The sequence below is a fragment of the Pygoscelis adeliae genome, unplaced genomic scaffold (genome assembly GCF_000699105.1).
Source record: "Pygoscelis adeliae isolate BGI_AS28 unplaced genomic scaffold, ASM69910v1 Scaffold113, whole genome shotgun sequence".
NCBI lineage: Eukaryota > Metazoa > Chordata > Aves > Sphenisciformes > Spheniscidae > Pygoscelis > Pygoscelis adeliae.
The window spans coordinates 1,124,075-1,144,414 of record NW_008825108.1 but is presented as its reverse complement, the minus strand read 5'-3'; the positions used below and the strand labels follow the sequence as shown (position 1 = coordinate 1,144,414).

At 36.4% G+C, this 20,340-nt stretch overlaps 1 protein-coding gene across 3 annotated transcripts in view; it reads left to right on the top strand.

Moving 5' to 3' along the window:
• The window catches only part of METTL25 (methyltransferase like 25), a 65,189-nt gene that overhangs the window by 3,309 nt on the left and 41,540 nt on the right, over positions 1-20,340 (top strand). For all 3 annotated transcript variants that reach the window (XM_009327515.1, XM_009327514.1, XM_009327516.1), the window contains exons 2-5: positions 3,836-4,000; positions 8,830-8,930; positions 14,504-15,136; positions 18,480-18,624. In XM_009327515.1, coding sequence (XP_009325790.1) covers positions 3,836-4,000; positions 8,830-8,930; positions 14,504-15,136; positions 18,480-18,624 — 1,044 coding nt within the window. The remainder of the gene's footprint in view (positions 1-3,835; positions 4,001-8,829; positions 8,931-14,503; positions 15,137-18,479; positions 18,625-20,340) is intronic.

The following is a 20,340-nucleotide window of genomic DNA, read 5'->3' as shown; positions in this document are numbered from 1 at the left end:
AGGAAGTAAGGTGAAAGGAAGATTGGGTCGCTAAATATTGTGAACTCTACTCTGCGGAATATTTGCTTATGCTGTTGATCTTGGTGAGCTGTTTGAAAGTTAGATGGGAAAAGTGAGGATAAATTTCTTCAAGGGCATAGGTTTAAGGAGTTGCCATATCCGTGTCAGGGTAGTGTGGTGTAAGATGGGTATGTGCATGGTTGATGATTGTTTTCTTTTTGTACTGTAGCAAGTTTGTATATGTAATTCACGTGATGTTTATTTCCACAGTGATTGTTGGGTGAAAGTTGCCAATGAGGTATACAATATGCATTCCTTACAGAGGAGATGAGAGATACTGTTTTCGCTGTGTTCTGGATGATGGCTGGTGTGGTGGAAGCCGAGTGCCCTAGTCAATGGCATTCTTGTGTTTGGTACTTTGGTAGATGTTAAGGGTATGGCCGTTACGGTATCCAAGGAGTTGATGCTGATCCAATTTGAAGAAAGATGATTATAGACCTTGCAGTAGAAATTGATGAGAAAGCCCTAGCTTTCACTCCAGATACATCTGGAGTGTTAATTACCTAAACAAAATAATTAACTCGTGGTAGCTCGTGCAGGCATGTCATCCTTGTGTGTGTATCTGTGCCCATTTTTTAAATTAATTGTTGTCTGCTCAGAATGACTTTTCTGGATGAAGAGATCTATATGCTGGCCTAGACCTTGTAGAAACTTCCGTTGGACTGGGATGCCATTCTGGGTTGAGATGGTAGGCAAGTCTGATGCTTTGAAACAAACCTTTTCCAGTATCTATTTCGGTACCATGCATCGGAGGGCTGGTGTTAACGTTGGCATAGTGAGTTTATTTCCAATAAAGGAAACTAATATACTTAAAGATCCTGCCTATTGTAGCGAAACAAACATCTCAAGTATCAAAATAAATCATGTTTATAAACAACATATAGGTACCTAATTTGTCAGTAACGTTTGCATTCATTTCTGCCTTTTGAACTAAAGCAGATACATAAATGTAATATTTATGACACCTATAGGATATTTCAGGTTGGTTTGTATTTTTTCTGTTTATTTCTACTAATACCACTAGAAAGTTGACATTAAGAACAATTCTAAGCTGCTTAATATTACTGAAAGAATACTTAGATCAGTACACTTGGAGTCAACAAAGGCATCTTCTGATAGACTTGTTATGCGAAAGTGACATGTTTTCATGAATTTTATTGCTTTCCTGTTATATGGAGGAAGCATGGCAGTATTTCTTCTTGCACCCCCAAGTATCTGATGCTACTGTAATGATAGAAAGCACATTTTTTTCCACTAGTGATACAGTTCAGTGTATTTAAAATATAAAGGTCAATTAAAACTACCCAATATCTAGCCAGACATTTTGAAAAAATGCTGCTTATAAACCAAAATACATTTGTGTATGTAACATGTCATATACATGTATGAAAATGAAAATTACAAAGATCAAATTTTATTCAGATGTTTCTCATGCATCTCACATATGTTAAAGAAATATTTTGTAACAGGCTGACATTCCAGTGTATTTTCAAATCTCCTTTCTTTCATATAATGTTATGTCATGAAGAAAAGAAGAGGATTTCGGGGGAAAGGCTTTTGCTTGACTGATTTTTGTTTTGTTTTGCCATACAATATTGGCCAGTATATTTAAAAATGTGTGCCAGTTGATAAAAAGATTGTATGTTTCAGTGTTATGTGCTCCAGTTTTCTAAAATGAAAAAAAACCCCAAACAAACCATACTAAATACTATACTAATTCAAAGAGGTCATAAAATGCATGAAGCGAAGTGGAACACCCATTTGTCATCAAGAAAATTAGATTTCTTCTTCACCTGGCAAAACTGCTGAACAGCTGGCTGGTCAAAATATCCCTCTGCACCTTTTGACTTCATGTCTCATGTCTATCGCTTTCTCAATAATTGTTGGCTTATAATGGCTTGTTGAGTCTCTTAAGCCTTGTTCTCTTTCTTGACAGATCAGTGATTTCTTCCCACTGCGTCAAGACCTAAAGATTTCTGTGCATTTTTACTGATTCAGACTACATTAATTTTGTGAATGTCTATAAATTTTCTGGAATGCTGTTCATTCCCAGAAAGTCTACAATAAGTTAAATGAGTGAATCTCCCTTAAAAATAAACTGAAATTTTCTTCTTCAGCAATAACTCAAGCTGTGACAGTTTCTTGTAAGAACTCCTTGCATAACATCTACCCAGCAGAAAGCAGTAATACTCTTTGTGTGTAGATACTCACCTCCTTTTATGGTTGTTGAAATTTTTTGGGGGGGAGAAAAAAAGCATAATTCTGTACATTGTCCAAAAGTGTTTGATTATCTTATCCCATTATATTAGTCTTTTCCATTATTTGCTTGATTTGAAGATATTGTCAGAAAGGAAATTTTTTTTTCTTCAGTCGTTTCAAAATGCACACATCTAATTTGTTGTCTTTCTGGAACATCCCTTAAAGAGACATTGGAAGCAAAATTACCCCTTCTCCCTAAAAACTTTGCAGTCTTTATTCTGGTTTAGTGTTTCTCTTTATTTCTGTTCTCTAGTATCATGTTACACCCTTATCCTTCATGAAGGTTCACTAGCTAAAAGTTACTGGATGTTCAGAAGTTCAAATAGGAAAGTCGTTTATAGAGAAAGGTGGCTTTCTTTTTTGATTTTGTAGTAGAGAGAAGTAGAGTGAGAAGCGCCATGCAGACACTGAAATAATATTAATTCTGGTCATAGTTTAGACAATATTTATTCTTTCTTAGTTCCAAAGTTTGTTTGCTGGACTTATGCCGTTGTAGTGTAATACCATGAAAATTAATGCGTTGACACTGTTGGGACTGTTTTCAATAAATTGTAATATATGCATGACCAGTAATTGTGGTCATGCAGGAAAATTAAGAGCATTAGAGGTGAGGTCAATAAAAACAGCTGTATCTGTTGCCGTGCAGGTGGGTAGGCCAGATTCAGGAAAGCTACCGTGCTAGGTATGCACTTGGTCAGTATCTAACCATGAGACAAAAGGCAAACCAGGACACATTTTCTAAATCTTTCTAACAGTTTGTTTGCTGGACTTGCTAGCTTTTGTATATTTTAAAAGAATTACAAATATTTAAAAATTATTAGCAAAACTATGTAGAATTCACAATAGTTTTAGCTAAAAGAGAGAGGAATTAGACAATACAAAACAATCTCAGAATTAATAAATTGTTCATAGCAATATGTTTCACTTAAAAATAAATGTACATTTTTGAAACTAAGAACTAAGTAATGCCAAACTGAAGCATTTCATCCTGAGTCAAACAAAATATGCATTGGAATCTAACTTTGGCTCACACCTGACTGGTAATAAAAATTAATTTAATTCTCCCAGTAGATTCATCAGTTACAAAGCAGCTTGCAAAGTATGCGAATATAGTGATTGTAAATCAAAATATTTCACATATTGAACAGCTTTATTTCTTAAAAAATCTAGTAGTATATATTGTCCGATGGGGGTGACTAGGAAATGAATAATGAGCAAGTTTGTAAACAAAGAGCAGTGATAATGTTGACTGAATTCTCTTGTCAATTATACTAAAGTAGCTCTGCTAAAAGAATAGCTTTTTCCACATTTACACTAGTTAAGCTAAGAGCAAAATTTGACCTTGGTTCTGAAGGGGGAATACAGCTGAAGAAAAATAATGAGTTTTCCCACTTATGCAAGCAAAATAAATGGTTACTTCTGTCTGATACCATTTATTTATTACTTGTAGTTCTCTGTCAGCACTATTACAGAGACATAAAGCCCTGTTAACAGAAATCTTTTCTTTTTCATATAGATGATGACACATTTTCCAATGTGTTTTGTGAAAACTCTAAGAAGCTTATCAATGTACATTTATTTGCCCTGGCTGCTAAGTATTATTCTTTCTCTAACCTTGGAGTGTGCACCCCATTAGAAGACGTACTTGAAGCACTGAGAGGAGACAATCAAGGAAAAACAGGTATATTTACATTTGTATTTAAATTTTTATTTTTCACTGTAGGACCTGCATAGTTTTGGTTTTGGAGGGTGGCTTGTTTTTTTTTTTTTCCCCTACATGCTTCTCACTTCAATTTTCATTTGTTCCTAGATAGCTTCTCCATTGTCTTTGTTAAGAGAATGGATTCTCTTCCTAAAATCTGAGCAGAGGGGTCACAGCATTCAGTACCTATAGACCCTTCCTGAGATTCAGTTTTAAAGGGCGTGAGATAGGCCAGCAGGCACATTATTATTTGAGTTGTCTTGTTAATTCTCTTTGTTTCTCTTCTCCCTGAGTGGCAGGAATCATGGTTGCTATTCTTGCTTTTTTTTAAAAGTCTCACCCTAAAATCTGGCAAGTGAGTTCCTTTCTTACATCTTTTGTTTAATATTAAGTATGTGCTTTGGCGTTTAGCTGAATATGGCCCAATAAGTGGTTGATGTCTCAAAAAAAAAGATTCATTCTGTATGTTTTGGACCAATACCAAATATATGTCATAAAACTAGAATAATTTCATTTTCTGTAGTTAAATAAATTGGATTAAATCACTCTCAAGTTGGCATCAAGTTGGACACTGGAAGACTTGCCCCTGATTATACTTTTTGTATCAGATGATAAACTGGTATTTATACTTACTTTGGCTGCTGTCATTTTCACTGAAAATGTGCTCTTCATCAAGTCCTCAGTCATTATAGATTTGTCACTGTCTTTCAGATTTCTCATTAGTTTTTCAGAAACAGACTGAGCAGCTCTCCGCCTTTGCTTTCTAGTGTGTTTTATCTCTATAATATGTTAAAACTCTGACATTTCTTATCCTAAATGATAACACCATTATATATGTTGGGCATCTCTCCCATTTTCTACAGCTATCTTCTCTTTCCAATTTTGCCATTTTCCATGGTTGACTCCCCAGTTTTCCATTTTTTCAGAATTACTAAAATGCCATAGCTAAGATAGTCTTAATGGTTTGTTGTGCATTGGTCTTACTGTAAGTTTACTTTCTGGCTGCTTTCCTTCTGCTGCTAGTTCATCTGAAGCCCTTTTTTCTTGTTTGACAACTGTATGCTGCTTTTCTTTCACTTGCTTTTTAGCTCTTTTCATCTTTATTATGCTCTCATTCCCTGCTTAAATTTCTGTAATTCTGTAGTTCTACCTTGTTATACTCATATTTGAGTTCATACCTGCATGAGCTTTCTTAGACAAAAATGCAAGGATTCTTTCATCTTTTTGTCATGCAGAATGGAACATCAGGAATAAGACAATTGCTGAATATTTTATTCTGTGTCTTGCAGGAGTGCTGCTCGATTGGGTAACTGGGGCCTGGGTTTGTGATGCAGTAATTCTAAATTGTACTTCATAGAAAAAATAAAATGTGTTCCAAATGTATACAATGGTATTATAATTCAAAACCTTTGTGTTGAATTGGCAGTAAGTATCAGTTAAATTAACTTAATTGAAGTTCCTGGTAATCATTTGGCAGAAGCAAAATACCAAATTATGGATTCATAACATGCAAGTTGCCAAATGAAAGTTGTGATCTTTTTACTTTAAGCTATTTTAGATATTTTGGACTTAATTCTGTGTTTCAGAAAATATATTAATTTCCTGACATACTAAAGCTTGCAAGTCAAGAGAAGTGTAAGTCTGAGAAAATTGGCAACTTTACAATGGCCTTGCTCATATTCTGAAAAGTATGCATCAGGATAATTCCATTTATGTTTCAGATGTTTTTAATACATTTTCTTGTTCTGAGACAAACATGCTTATGATCCTATTCCCACAGTTCGCATATTTGCGTAGTTCTCTTAACTTCTTCACCATCTTAATGTAGACATACTGCTGTCCTTCCTTGGGACAATTGGTAAGCATAAACATTTTAGGTGTATTGTGGACACAGCTACTCAGAGTGGAGTTATGAGTCTAAAGGGCTTTCTCCATTGCTTCCTAACGAAGGTCACTGTGGTCCCTTCTGCACCATCAGGTTGCTTGCACTGAACACACGGGTCCAGAAGAGCTTGGCCAAGGGGAGCAAGCCAGCAGGGAGAATTTCTCTTGTTGCAAGGTTCATATCTGATACAAGAAGCGAGGGTTGCCAGAGTATTGGATTAAGAGCACTCTCTACCTTTGCAATGTGTTTATGGCCAAGGTTGTTGTCATGCAGTGACTGTTTACGAATCTGTCTTTAAATTCCATGTACTGTAATATCACTCTGCCTCAATGTTTTTTTAGTATATGGTTATCTCAGTCCCTCACTCTGGCTTATGGAATTAAATCATAGTAGTGTAGCTTCTGTATAGGTGGTGTTGTCTGGTGTGGACCGTGAATTTCTTTTTTTTTACTGGTATATCTGAATTTCCACAGGCAGCTGGGGTATAAAAGCCCTGCACCCTGCCATAGGAGATCTTAGGAAGATCTGCATTAGCCCTGTATAAAAAACCATCTTTCCTCAATTTGTTCAGCTTCACAACTAAAGATGTGGCTGCAATGGCGTTACAGGGTTGAAGCAGTTTTTCAAATGGACAACAGCTACCTGTGCTAGGAGTTCACAATGGAAATAAGCAACATTTTAGTACCAGCTAAAACTAGTAACATTAAGCTTTCTGTTACTCCATTACATCCAGACTACATCTGCCAAGTATTCGAACCCTACTTTCTTTTTTCATCACAAAAGGAGATGGATCTCTAAATTTCTTATGTTTTTTTTAAATTAGTATTTGTTCTGTTTGCATCAGTTGTACACATAATAAGAAAATCTACATGTATAATTATTTGTCTGAAAAAAGTAATTTTGTGATAGCAGAATGAATTTACACAGTTTGTTTAAAACTAGTGTACATATTTTTTTCAAATTTGCAGTTGTCTTGGCAATATAAGGCAGTCCCCAAATACAGTTTTTCTATTAGATTGTAATATGTCTGCTTGTTTTTCAAAATGGTGTAAAAAAATCTATCAGAATTTTGCAGAATATGCAGCTTTATAAAAAATCCATAATTTTCTGCAAACAATATCATTTTCCCTGAGCTGAAATATAAACAGAGTGTTCATTCTGCAAAAAGTAGGAAAAGAAGTCTAAAAATGGTTAAGAAACGTTAGTAGCTAAGGTGATAAATGCTTTATATATGTAGGTATAAGCAAACTATGATTTTTCTAGCTGGAACCTCAGCTTTTGTAAGTTGGGTCTGGTTTCTGGATTTCTGGATTTCTTCCATGTTTGAAATACTTAATTTGGTTTAAGTACTCTCTGAAATGGTACTTCACAGTCTCCTGAATTCATACTATAGCAAAGAGTAAAAGGTGCAATATGTGGTGATAGTTCAAAGTGACACTGCTGCTTTGGAGAACAGTCAAGCAACTTTTATTTCTGTCAAGAAGTTAAATGTCTGTTTCTTTCTGTTCCCATTCTGCTTCTTTACCTGATGAGCCTATCCAGACACAAAAATGTTCAAATATAAACCAAAAAAGAGACCTTTATTCTTTTTTGTTATTTTTTTTCTGTCTTTTTTTCTTTCATTTGAAATGCTTACAAATTAAGAGTTTTTTAGGACACCGTGTAGATCTTCACAGTTTCAAAGTTAAGGAGAATCTTTAGTGAAATGACAAACACTTGTTTCTGCTATTTGTTTTGTTTAAAAGTATTTTAGTCCATTTTTTTCTTTTGTCAGTTCATAGAGTCTATATTAGATTTTAAGTATTGTCATAACAGTTTATTATAAAAAACCCAGATGTTTAAGAAATAGAGAGATCCTGTGGGTTTTGGGAAAAATAGAAAAAACACTAGGTTTCTCATGAGCTCAGTTCAATTCCCCACTCTCTTTTAAAGGAGTAACACTCTTGGCTCTGTTCCCAGCATGATCTGATCAAGGAATGAACATAGTTTTTTGCCTAATGATCAGTTTCTGGAGAGATGAACGCATACTGTGCAAAAAGCAGAGAATGGGAAAGTTAATCTGCCTAGTCATGTAGAAAAGTCTTGTTTTCTAGGAGCGTGCTCATCAGTAACGGTCCAATTTCTTCTACCATCGCTCAGACTTGCAAAAATTTCCATCAATTTAACTAGAGCCAAGTGTACTGTAGTGTCGGTTGCCTAAGAGAAATGTTTGGGTTTTTCCCAAGGGAGCGACTTCTGAGCTCCTCCTTTGGTTGGGGGATGTAGAGATTAGCAAGTGGGTGCTTGGTATTCTCCACAAGCAGTAAACCTGTGGTAGAGATTGTCTCCATCTCATTAACATATTCTCCGGCAACACTAAAATGAGTGATTTTCTACCATAAACATGTAACGGTTCCATAACCCATCCATAGGGTAAATAAAGAAAATAAAAGTGCATCTTCCTTTGAATTTCCCCAGCGTTGCTCATAACTTTTATTTGGATATCTCCCACTTGATATTGTGAGCAAATCTGCGGAACTAACAAGCTGTACTGTGTGATTATTAATTGTCCCTGCCCTTATATTTCATATATGTAAACGTGATAAACGACACAAAAATAAGTATTTTTTAATGAACAGGAAGAAATAGTACAGTTTTATAGTAGTAGCTATTGTCTAATATCTGGTCAGGTATTAGATATGCTACATCTTAAAAAACTACACTAACAGTACTAAGTTTTACAGTGTGTTGAATTTTACTAATTCATCTGTAATTCCGAAGTTTAGTCTTGTAATAATATAGTGAGTTTTTAATTAAGAATTACGATCCTTAAAATATAAAAATATTATAGCATATTTTTAGGCTGGTATTTTTTCTGATTAGTCACAAATATTTATCATTATGGGTTGTGTTAATGTGTATTTATTTTCTTAATCTGATACAGGTATCAAAACTGATGAGTTTATGAATAATAAGAAATCACATGAAGTGCAGGTGATGTCAGAGCTGGTAGACAGCATAGCGAATTATTGTGGTATAAAGCAGGTAAGAAAGCATTTCTTATTGTATGTTACTGTGTACCTTCCAAATGATTCTCCTTATTGTGTTCCAATACATCATTTTGGTGTTCTATCACTGCTGTTCTTATTTTTTCTGTAAATAATTGTAGCTAAAGAAGAGCCTTTAGGGCCAAGCTGAAGGACAATTTTGTTTACAAATGTATTGTTCCAAAGGAGCTGCCTTTCAGTGAGTCATAGTCATTTTATGACTCATGAAAAATGTTAAGAAACTATAATCATCGTCTATACGTTGAGCAGCTAAAAATTGTACTGCTTTTTTGCCTTTTTTTACCCTTTTATGCACGGGTACTGCCTTGTTTATCAGTATTATATTGCTGGCAATTTACCATAAGCATCAGTAGGAGAGCAAAACTTCGTTCTTCTCCTTCTGTCAGGCACAAAAGAGTGCCACATAGAGACCAAAGCAGAAAATCTGAGAAATTTTGAAAGCTCATCTTATTCTGGTGCAAGAGATTTAAATTGTTTCCTATTGTTTAATGCTGTTCACCTTTATTTAATGTGGATTGAGATCTACCAATTAGGAATTTAGTTACGATCTTTTTAGTTTGAAGAGAGACCAGATTAAGCAGAGATTTACGTGCAGAGTTCTACATTTGGTAGAACACGTATGAGATCTGGAAACCCAACACCATTATCACCCAGCAATGACTATGAATTGGCCGTTTCATACATCAGATGGCAAGTTCATCCTTGGATGGTGAAGAATTGCAGGATTCCTTTCTCAAATTTGATTGTAACTTACCCTTTTTTTTTTTTACATCTAGTTATGATTGCACTGTGCGCTAGATCACTGTTGCATTAAAACTTCATAGATGTTTACTTATGGATCTGTTGACAAAACACAAGCATGTTTGTCAACAATACTTGACTTTTTTGAGTATCGTATTTCACGTTCTATTAGACAAAAGTACACCAATACCATTTCCTCAGTTGACATACATGTAATTTTTCTGTAAGCTTTTTCAGTGTTAAACTTTCTGTTAGATTCCACATCTTAGATCTTTGTTGCAGTAAGACTAAATTTGTAAGTATCTGGGTGAACTGAGCTGGTTTAATCATTTTAATCTCTCTAATGCTAGTAACTGGCTAATGTAGCTTCATCCTGGCTTTAAACTGTAGATGACTAGTGGCTCTGGACACTGCATTTGATTCCTTTCTACATCTGAGCTGCACTTGCTTTCTGTGCAAGGAGCTGCAAGTGTAAATGGAGACTAATTTCTTCCAGCCTAATATTCATTCCCACAAAGATTTGTGGAGAACAAACTATGTTTGTTTAAAACCAAAGATTAATAAGGTACCTGCCCAGGTTTTATGCTGAACATATTCCCTCTGAGCCTTTTTTTTTCCTAAGTAAATATGTCTGAGTATAGTTTAAGATCAACGTGTCAGATGTGGGTAAGGGGGAAGAGACAGCTGCAGGTGGGCAGGCCAAGTCTGTGTTACTATGGTCTCTGGTACATCTTGTCCCCCATATTGTGCCTGGTCTTTGTAATGGGAGAGCGCTAGTTGGCCTGCTTCATACCTGCACCAGGGGGGTTGCTAAAAATTAATGGTGTGGCCAGTCGTGCGCCGAGGGTAGAGTACATGGCCATGCTCTGTTCAGTTTAGTGGTAGAGCTGTAGCTGCAGCATCCTGAGTTGCTGCTGCTGCCACCGTAGACCGAAGGGCAGGCGCCAAAACTTGGATTCAGCTCTGAGTTGCTGAAGCTGAACTTTGATTAGGAAGTTATTTGGCTCAGACTGAGTTTAATTTAGGTAATGTAAAAGATGCAGTACCCTTGATAGGTTTGGGTCAGGCCTGTGGCATCCTTGGAAACAGAGATCAAAACTCTGAATCCTGACCATCTGTTTTGTGAGGAACGACTGATGAAGGCAAAGTTTTAGGCAGTCTTCTCCTTACAACTGGGATTACCAAGTAAATAGCTGCAATTAAGGTCAAATATTACTGAATGAGGCGCAATCAATTTGTGAGCATCTATGCTTACAGCGATGGAAGGCGATCTCTCCAGCAGCTCTTTCAGGAGCCAGCCGTGGTGACAAGTGTGGGTGCCCTCAACAGCCATAAAGTGGATGCACTCTGTAAAGAACAGAAATACAGTAGCAGCAGATTTGTGAAACTAATTTCTTCTATCATTAGCATGTTTTTTGCCTTGCTTACCTTTTGCTTCAGGCAAGTATTAGTTGTTCAAGTGTTGAAGACATTCACGTACTGAAAAAGCTGTAGGAGTGTAGTTTGCTTATAGTGCAATACTAAATGTTCTCTGCGTTTGCTGGAAGGTGGTGTTTCATATAGCATTTTCATTTAGATTTTAAATAGTTCCTGTGAGATTCAGGAATGAAAGGAAAGGAAAACCCATATTCAGAGAGTAAAAAAGTAGAGCCACCTTAATGACCTAACCTAAGCCCCAATGTAGCTGGTTACTAATAAAATCTCAAACCAATCATTATTAAGTATCTGTCAATATGCTGCAATTTCATGCAGTGATTATGCACTTCTGTCAGATGGCTTGGAGTGTCTTTAGACAAAGGATTATTTTCTGTTTATTTTTTGAAAGAATTGTAACATTTAATGAAAAATATTACTGCAGTATATCACTGAATATGAAATGGTGACTGCTCTATATTAACTTTTTTCCATTTTAGTCATACACTGTAGCAAAATTTATTTGTGCAAAGTTACAAATCCCGAATATATGAAAAGAGCTTTCCAGTTACATTTAAAAAAAAAAAAGAAAAGCCTCCTTCTCATTATTAAAAAAGCGACTCCTTTTGTTTTGGTTACCTTTCAACTTAAAAAAGTATAGGAATTGTAAAGTTTTAGGAGAGTTTTTTCCTTATTGATTTTTTTCTATCCTTCTCGCAAAACAAAATATGTGCAGCATTTAATTAAACAATCGAGCTATGAAAACACAACACATGTTTTACAACAACACGTGTCCTCAGGGTGTTTCTTTCAGATATTACAGATTGCTGACGGCTTGAAAAATGCCCTCCATTTCACCTCCATACCCATGATGTATAATGGGTGGTAGAGGATATTGCTCTCTTGTGGTATTTTATAATGTAGTATAATAAATAGTAAAATGAGAATAAAAGCAGAAATTTTATTACTACTGTAATCACTTCTAGGTTAATGATTCGAATTAAACATCAAAGCAAACTAACTAAAGCGGTTTTTTTCAGTTGTTTACTGCCCCTTTTAAGCATTGTTCCTATTACACAAGTGGAACTTTATTTTATAAAGAAGTTCTTGATTAAACTCTGAAAAGAAGCCAGTGATGATGATGCTTTGTTTAAATGCACATTTGTTTTCTTTAATGTATTTGTGAAAGTTTTCCTTGGAAATTGCAGCATGTGCAGCAAGAGTTGCAATGTGTAATGTAAGTATGATATAATTCTGCATTCAGCATCCATTAAATTTGTGATTTGGTGCTGGGAAACGTTGGAATGCTTCTGGAAATGAAGTTCTTGATTGCGCCGTGCCAGAAACTGTGTTTAAACATAGTACCCAACTCACTATGGACAAGACCTTTGGAGTTCATTATATCATGGAAATTTCATTTTAAAAGTTCATGCTTGGCAGATATGCTATGGATTGCTGATTACCTTTCCTTATGTAATCAAGGGAAGGTAAAGCAGGGATTAATTTAATGCCGTCTATTTTTTAGCACAAGATCATTGCCTGCTTATTTTTAGTCAATTTTTCCTTTTGTTTTAAAACTATTCTCCCAGTGCTAATTTAACAATATATTACTGTTTTCTTTTTACTTGGGAACAACTAAAAAAACCTTACCCAAACAGCAGTTTGTCTTTACAGCCACTAGAGGTCACAAGTAGGAGTTAGGAATAATTCACTAGCTGACTCTTGTGTCCAAATGCTGCCTTTCACAGAAATAATTAAAAACCTCGTAGAAGTGGAGGTGTGCGTATTCTGCATAATAGTAATATCTGTTACATAAAATAGTGGGTAAAATTATTCCTTGAACACTTTTCTTTTCTTCACCTTTAAATAATCTAGGAGAATATTGGTGATAAACATGACAAATAAATGACATTTTCAAAAAGTATGCTTAGATTATATCAATTCTATTTCACTAACTCCACTCGTGTACTGATTTCATTCAAGAAATTTGAGGATTGTAGCATACCTAGATGGCAAATATGCAGCAGTATCACATGACGAGTGCAGATGAGAAAGCCATGTGCAGCCTGGGTAAACGATTTTTACCTAATAGTGTATATTCTTCGCTGATTTACGTAGTCTTTACTGACATTGGTTGAAATTTTTCTTCCTAATTCCATGGCTGTACAAATCTTAAACTTTCTTAGAATAAGGAATAAATCTTTCTTTTTCATTTCAGTAAGAGTATTGCTGAACTGAGTATTCTTACCTGATAAAAAAATATGCAGTTGAGTTTAAGATGGATCCATGTAGTGTATGCTGCTATTTGGACTTACAAATGTCAGCGTAAGCTTTCTTATGAACGTGTGACAGACCAAGAACAAGACATAGATATTCTTGAATTAAACACTTTCAGGAACATCTACAAAGTCATTATATCTAGTCAGTATAGTTTTTGGTGGATACCTGAACAGAAGCAAACATTATAATTTTCTTTCCTTAGAGAAATGTCACTCTGCCTATTCTTGTAAAATATTTTGTTACATATTTATTACAAATTAAAACACACATGATATAAAGCTGTGATTATGTAGTTAAAGTTCTCAGGTTACCCTTGTTTCTGCTATTACTCTTGTATAGTGTTTTCCTTCCTGCATTATATCAGTCACTGAACTAGCACATGCTATCAACTATGAGATGAACTAAACTGTCAGCTAGTTATCCCTTCTATTCACTCCTTCCTCGAGAACAGGCAGTGCGAAGCACATGTGACATACGAGCCCCTTTGTTTTATTACAAAAGCATCCTCAAGTTAATGAAAGCCGTATGGATCATTTTCACAGAATGGGAAAGTGGTATAAATAAGCATTCTAACATAAAAGGGGGTATCAATATCACCTGTCTTTAGGTCACATCTGGAGTGGTTAAGTTAGGCACTGAATCTGAAGTTGCTTATTTCTGCACACCTAGTGGTAGTAGACTCCTCAGTATGGGAGCTGGGTGCCTAAAGCTAAATACTGTGAACGCTTTCTTTGCTAACTCTGCATCCTGACCCAGTTTAGCAAGGGCAGGTGGTGGTGGTGGTGACAGTTTATGGTTATTTTCTTTAGCAGAGGGAAGTTCTGTGTCAAAAAATATACTGGAAGTCTTTCCCAGAAGAGTCAGGACATGTGCATTGCATAAGCATTGCAGTGTCTGTTTTCTGGAGCAAATCAGTTAAGACTTAATTCTGTGTTTTAAAGTCAAAAAGTGGACCAACAAAGCAAAAGAACTAAGTGTATTAGGAGGGATGATACTGATAAGGTAACTATTAAATCCATGCTTAAATTTTTTGGGAATTATTTTGCATTTGATTGAAGTGTGTCATGTTGCTCATTAATACAGCAAATTCTATTTTCTTTTTTCCCCATTACCTAGGTCATTGATATAGGTTCTGGAAAAGGCTACCTGAGTTCATTTTTGTCCATGCAATATAACTTAAAAGTTTATGGAATTGACTCCTCAAACACCAACACTAATGGTGCTCATGAAAGGAACAGAAAATTGAAGAAACACTGGAGAGCATATCAGAGTCGAGGAAGAGCAAACCTCAAAAGCCAGAGGTTGGAAGAGGCAAATGACAGGCCAGTGGAAAGTGAAATTAAATGTAAAGCAATCGGTGAAAAGCCCTTAAATAACGACAGCAGTCTTCAAAGTCAGGACCAAGTGACTATCCAGAATTTAGTTCCTTCTTGTGGTTTCACAGAAGTAGCTACATCTGAAACCAGCAAACAAACTGAAGTTGATTTGGTGACTCGGACACAATCTGATGAGAGCAAACTTTCTGAAGAGGTTCTTGCTATTCTAAATGTTCTGCCTGCTGATGCTGTAGAAGTTTCTTCTTCGTCTCAGTGTAGCTGTGGGGAACTCTGTGAAGAGGAAAGGGCGCAAAGAAAAATGGCATCTCTCAAGGCTAAAGCAAGCAAGTCGAGTGAATCAAACCTGTATTTTCCGTTGACCTCTTGCATCACTGCAGAAACAGAACTCAGTGACATCATAACAGATCTGGAGGTTATTTTACTAATATTTGAAGCAGATTGTCCATTGTCTTTATATTGCCATTTTCATATGTACATAATGTTTGCTGAGTGTACATAGAGTGCTATCAGTGGTGTAAATGAATATTCTGGCCCAATAATGTTTTTCAGCCAGTTAGCAGAAGTATGTCTAGCAGATACAGATTGTTTTTCTATTTTAATATATGTGCTGGGATTATTTTGAATATGTAAACCATCCTTTAGAATTTATGGGGTAGATAATAATCAGCTGTCAAAGTTAACAGCATACATATTAGCACATTCAGGTATTTTACAATTGTGGTGATAGATAACATTTAATTATTATGAAAAGAGTTATATTTACCAGGTAGATGGATATATTAAGCACTGGAATTTCAATTTTCCTGAAATTTCTTATTTTTTAAGTTTTATATTTTTGTAATTTCAATTAAACTTTGAAGGCATAGGAGAATTTATTTTGGCTAGTACTCAGCATAAAAAGTTTGTAAAGAGCCCTATTTGCAACTAATGTTTTTATATTTTGACTTTTCAGAGTTACTTTAAGATCATTTAGTAATTTACTAGCTGGCAGGGATTGTGTCTACACAAACAATCATAGAATCATAGAACAGTTTGGGTTGGAAGGGACCTTTAAAGGTCACCTAGTCCAACCCCCCTGCCGTGGGCAGGGACATCTTCAACTAGATCAGGTTGCTCAGAGCCCCGTCCAGCCTGACCTTGAATGTTTCCAGGGATGGGGCATCCACCACCTCTCTGGGCAACCTGTGCCGGTGCTTCACCACCCTCAGCGTAAAAAATGTCTTCCTTCTATCTAGTCTGAATCTACCTCCCTTCAGTTTAAAGCCATTCCCCCTTGTCCTGTTGCAACAGGCCCTGCTAAAAAGTTTGCCGCCATCTTTTTTATAAGCCCCCTTTAAGTACTGATAGGCTGCAATGAGGTCTTCCCAAAGCCTTCTCTTCTCCAGGCTGAACAACCCCAACTCTCTCAGCCTTTCTTCACAGGAGAGGTGTTCCATCACCCTGATCAAACAAGCCCAAGCCCAAGCTCAGCTGCCCAAAGACAGTGACACAAGTCTAGAAGCTGTGTGGCTGTTTAGTTCCTATGCCTGAGCTAATGTACATTGATTGGGTAGATAAATTCAGTCTTTTATGGAAAGATAAAAACTTGTCCGTGTTCAGTAGTAACCGAACTGTTACATTCAGGGGTGTAATTCATCTCTGATTCAAGACCATAGGTTTGTGCTGATGGCCCTATAACTTGAGCTAATAAATCCTACTGAGTATCTGAAAACGTGTGGAGCAAGCTCATGTCTGTCTGCAAAAGACACCCTGAGCAGCAGGGTTTGCTGATGAAGCATATGTCTTTAGATTTGCACAGTTGGGTTTTGTATCCTCTTAGCATGCAATTTGTATGATGTAAAAGGTAGAAGAAATCCTGTATCGCTGCCTTTCTTTAAAAAAAAAAAAATTACTGTCAGAAAAGGTAAAAGCTTCATTGTGTGAAAAAATAGTAATAATCAAATGGCACATTATGTGTGATGAATGTGTGTAATTAAAAAACTAAAATGTGCAATCATTTACATGTTTTAAAAGTATTTTGAGAATTTTTAGAAATAAAATATTTTTTAGAAATAGTTTTACAAATATTTACAATTTTTTATTGTAACCATAAATTGATTTTTTTTTCCTCAAATTTTCCTAAGCTGGGGACAAATGGAGAATGGGTAAAATTAGTATTTACTGATTTATACCGTAAGTTCTGAAATTAATCTGCTGATGAAATACAGGTATAGGAATGCATGTTTGTATATAGCCCAGGACTAATATTGAGATATCAAATTTTGCTACACTTAAGCCAACAATCCAGAAAGTACTTTCAGTTATACCCAGGCAACCTCACTGAAGTCAATGACTGTCTAAAAGTGTACCTGACGCAGACAGACTGCCCTCGTGTTGTTCAGAAGTTTTGAGCATTGTAATGTGTTTCCTCTAGCTTGCATGTGGTAGCCATCTTCCACTAGCTTTCTCCTGAAAGAATCTCTCTAACTTTTCCTGTCCTGGGGTTTAAACCCCGCCCTTGCAAGTGCACATCTCTTAGCTTCCAAACTTTAGTCTTGTTCCACTATTACCGTAATTGCACGTGGAAAAAAGCTTTGTGGAATGGTGAGCTGAAGCTGACTGATAGGAAAAAAGTCTTTAAAAACTAAGCTGGACTGAAACTGAACTTTTGCCACCTAAAAAATTTGGATCCTAAGACAAGGAGAGGGCAAGGACAGAGAAGCAGCACAAAGTGGAAGGTGAGAAGGGGGATAGGAAAGGGGAGGTTTTACTGTTTTGCACATACATATACCATATAATACAGATGGGTGAGAAAATCAGGTGTAAAGCAGCAAAAACAGATGTGCATATAAAGTCAGAATGATTATAGAAAGGTATCCCAGTTGAATGTCTCGGCTAATTTCTTGTTGATAACCTTGTTAATAAATAAGGCTGAAATTCAAAGCAACACCATGTTTACCATGTAGCTTCCAACTAACAATGCCAGAAGGGAAATATCTTGTTATGAATGGTGAGAAGAGGAACAATTTGGATGGAGAAATAGAGGGGAAAGGGGAATTGAGGAAAAAGGAAAACAAGAAATAGAATGGACAGAAGAACAGCATCTGAAGCTGAAGTTTGTTCTTTGTGCTATGGAAGAAAATGCCCGTTTGCTGTTGAGTAGTAGTAGTAGGCACACTGCAAAACTGCGGCAGTACTACAGTTTCGGAAGTAAAGCCTGCTCTTCACATTACGTCTATACTTAGGAAGTGGTTTTGATTTCAGCAGCTTAAAGTAGCAGAAATGCCATAGATAGGTCCAGCCAGATTTACAGTAGTAAATCTGAAGTAAGAAAAGGAAGTAGCAGTGGTAGTAATAACAATAACAGGAAAGCTACGAAAGACAAGAGAAAATGGCCTGTGTCCAGTCCCCACGCAGATGTTCCCTTCCATGCAGGTAAATCAGCTGTTATTCATAGTCTTGAACTTCTGCTTCCTCATGGCCGGCAAAGGTAGAGTGCAGGGATGTGTAGTTCCTTACCTGAACAAAGCAATGAGCAGTCTGTCTCTCCACAGAGGCAGTGCACGACGTTTTCTTAGCGCTGAAGAGCTTTTATTATGCATTGAAAAATTCTACAACAGAACAGCAGGAGTCCTCATGGAGTTGTGTATTTAAACTTTACAGCTCAATAACCATTTGCAGCATGTTTGGGTTTTGGAGTTTGTTGTTGTTAGTCGTGCTCTTTCAGTTGAAGAGGGAGATGCCTTATTGTTGCTTTTTTTTCCTTTTCTTCTTAGGACTGTATGATGGTGGGTCTACATACATGTGGCGATCTTGCTGCAAATACACTACGAATTTTTACTGCCAAGCCTGAAATCAAAGCAGTTTGCAGTGTAGGCTGCTGCTACCATCTGTTGTCAGAACAGTTTGAAAACCAAGAAGGTAATTCTTCCGAGCTTAACTTGTGGCTGCCAGTTTGCATGTTGGGAGTATTATACCTTTTAATTAATAACCTCCTTGTGTTTGTTCTTTTCCAGTGGCATATTTAGTATTGGTTTTAATTACATTATGTGGGTCATTCACTCCCGGATGTCCTGTAGCTTTTCTGTTACGCCAATATTCCTAATATTCTTACTGAAATTAGGGACATTAATGTGGAATGTTTTTATGTGGTTATGAATACAGCTGGTTTTATTCCATTACTTCACTTGTAAAATGTGGAGGCTTTTTTAGTCCAATATGTTTTCATCCTTTTGAAATATTTTGTACCAGATTTTGCCCTTGGCTGTCTGCATGCAACATTCATTTATGTTGAGTTATACATACACAACTATGAGCAGAATTAAGTCCTTGTAATGTAAGTTATTACTCCAAAGAACACTCATCCGAGTGCTGTGCTCTGGGGCATTGCCAGTTTAGAACATTATGGAACAGTACATATATAACAGTTTTTCTTGGGGAGACAACCTGAAAATTATTTGGGGATTCACACTGTAGGCAAATTTTCCTTCAAATGCGTTTCTTTTTCATTTTTGATAGAAAGTTGGTATCTTTACTTGAAAGATAAATCCTGCATGTTGAAAAACATTAAGTAGCTGGCTTTCCTGAGACAAGTGGTATGTAGTTGAGCTGTCTAAATGACTGTCTGCCAAAGTTGTAGAACCTGATCATCATATCAATCAAATTTGAGGGAGGAGTGGGTTGGCAAAGTTTATTTCAGCTCTTTCAGGGAACTTCACAGACAGAAAGGCAGGTGGAACCCAGCTGCTGCTCTTTAACAGTTGGCTGCTCAGGCAGCTAAGGCACAGCTCCAGACTGACCACGACACATGCTAGCTCTTGCTTGCTTTAATGATCTTTTCACCTTGTTTTTGTCTTGCTCTGCAACAGTTTTAAGAGTTTTTGCAGTGTATTAGTTTCAGTTATTTCACAATACTTCAGATCGCCCCAAAAACGAAGAAAAAGAAAACAGAATTGACATTTCTCAGTTATAGAAATGCGATTAGTAAAACACATACAATTCCTCTTACATCAGAGTTTTAAAAAATGATAAACTTTTCAGGCACTTGTCATTAAGTTTGTGTGTCTGAAACATTTGGTTGTTTCTTATTATTGCAAAGAGGACACAACTTCCTGTTCTAGCTGTAGGATTACTTTTTCCAGACTGGTGCGTAAGGCTGTACTAAATTATTGTTACTCAGACACCACCAAAGGAACAGGTGTGATAACCTAGTCAAAGTTCAAACAAACAGATGTACGTGCACGGTGGTAAGAGATGCTGCAGTTTCATAGCAGTATGGAAATGAAGCCAAATTACATGTTGGAATTTCTAGCTGTTTGATTTTTCTCAGCTTGAAGGATAAAAATTATTCTCGAAGAACTTTTAGGCAGAATAAAAGGAAATTACAGTATTCTTTTTTTGGGAAAGAACACATTAGTAACTAAACCATGTCCCTAAGCGCCTCATCTACCCGTCTTTTAAATACTTCCAGGGCTGGTGACTCAACCACTTCCCTGGGCAGCCTGTTCCAATGTTCAACCACTCTTTCAGTAAAGAAATTTTTCCTCACGTCCAACCTAAACCTCCCCTGGCGCAACTTGAGGCCATTTCCTCTCGTCCTTTCGCCAGTTACTTGGGAGAAGAGACCAACACCCACCT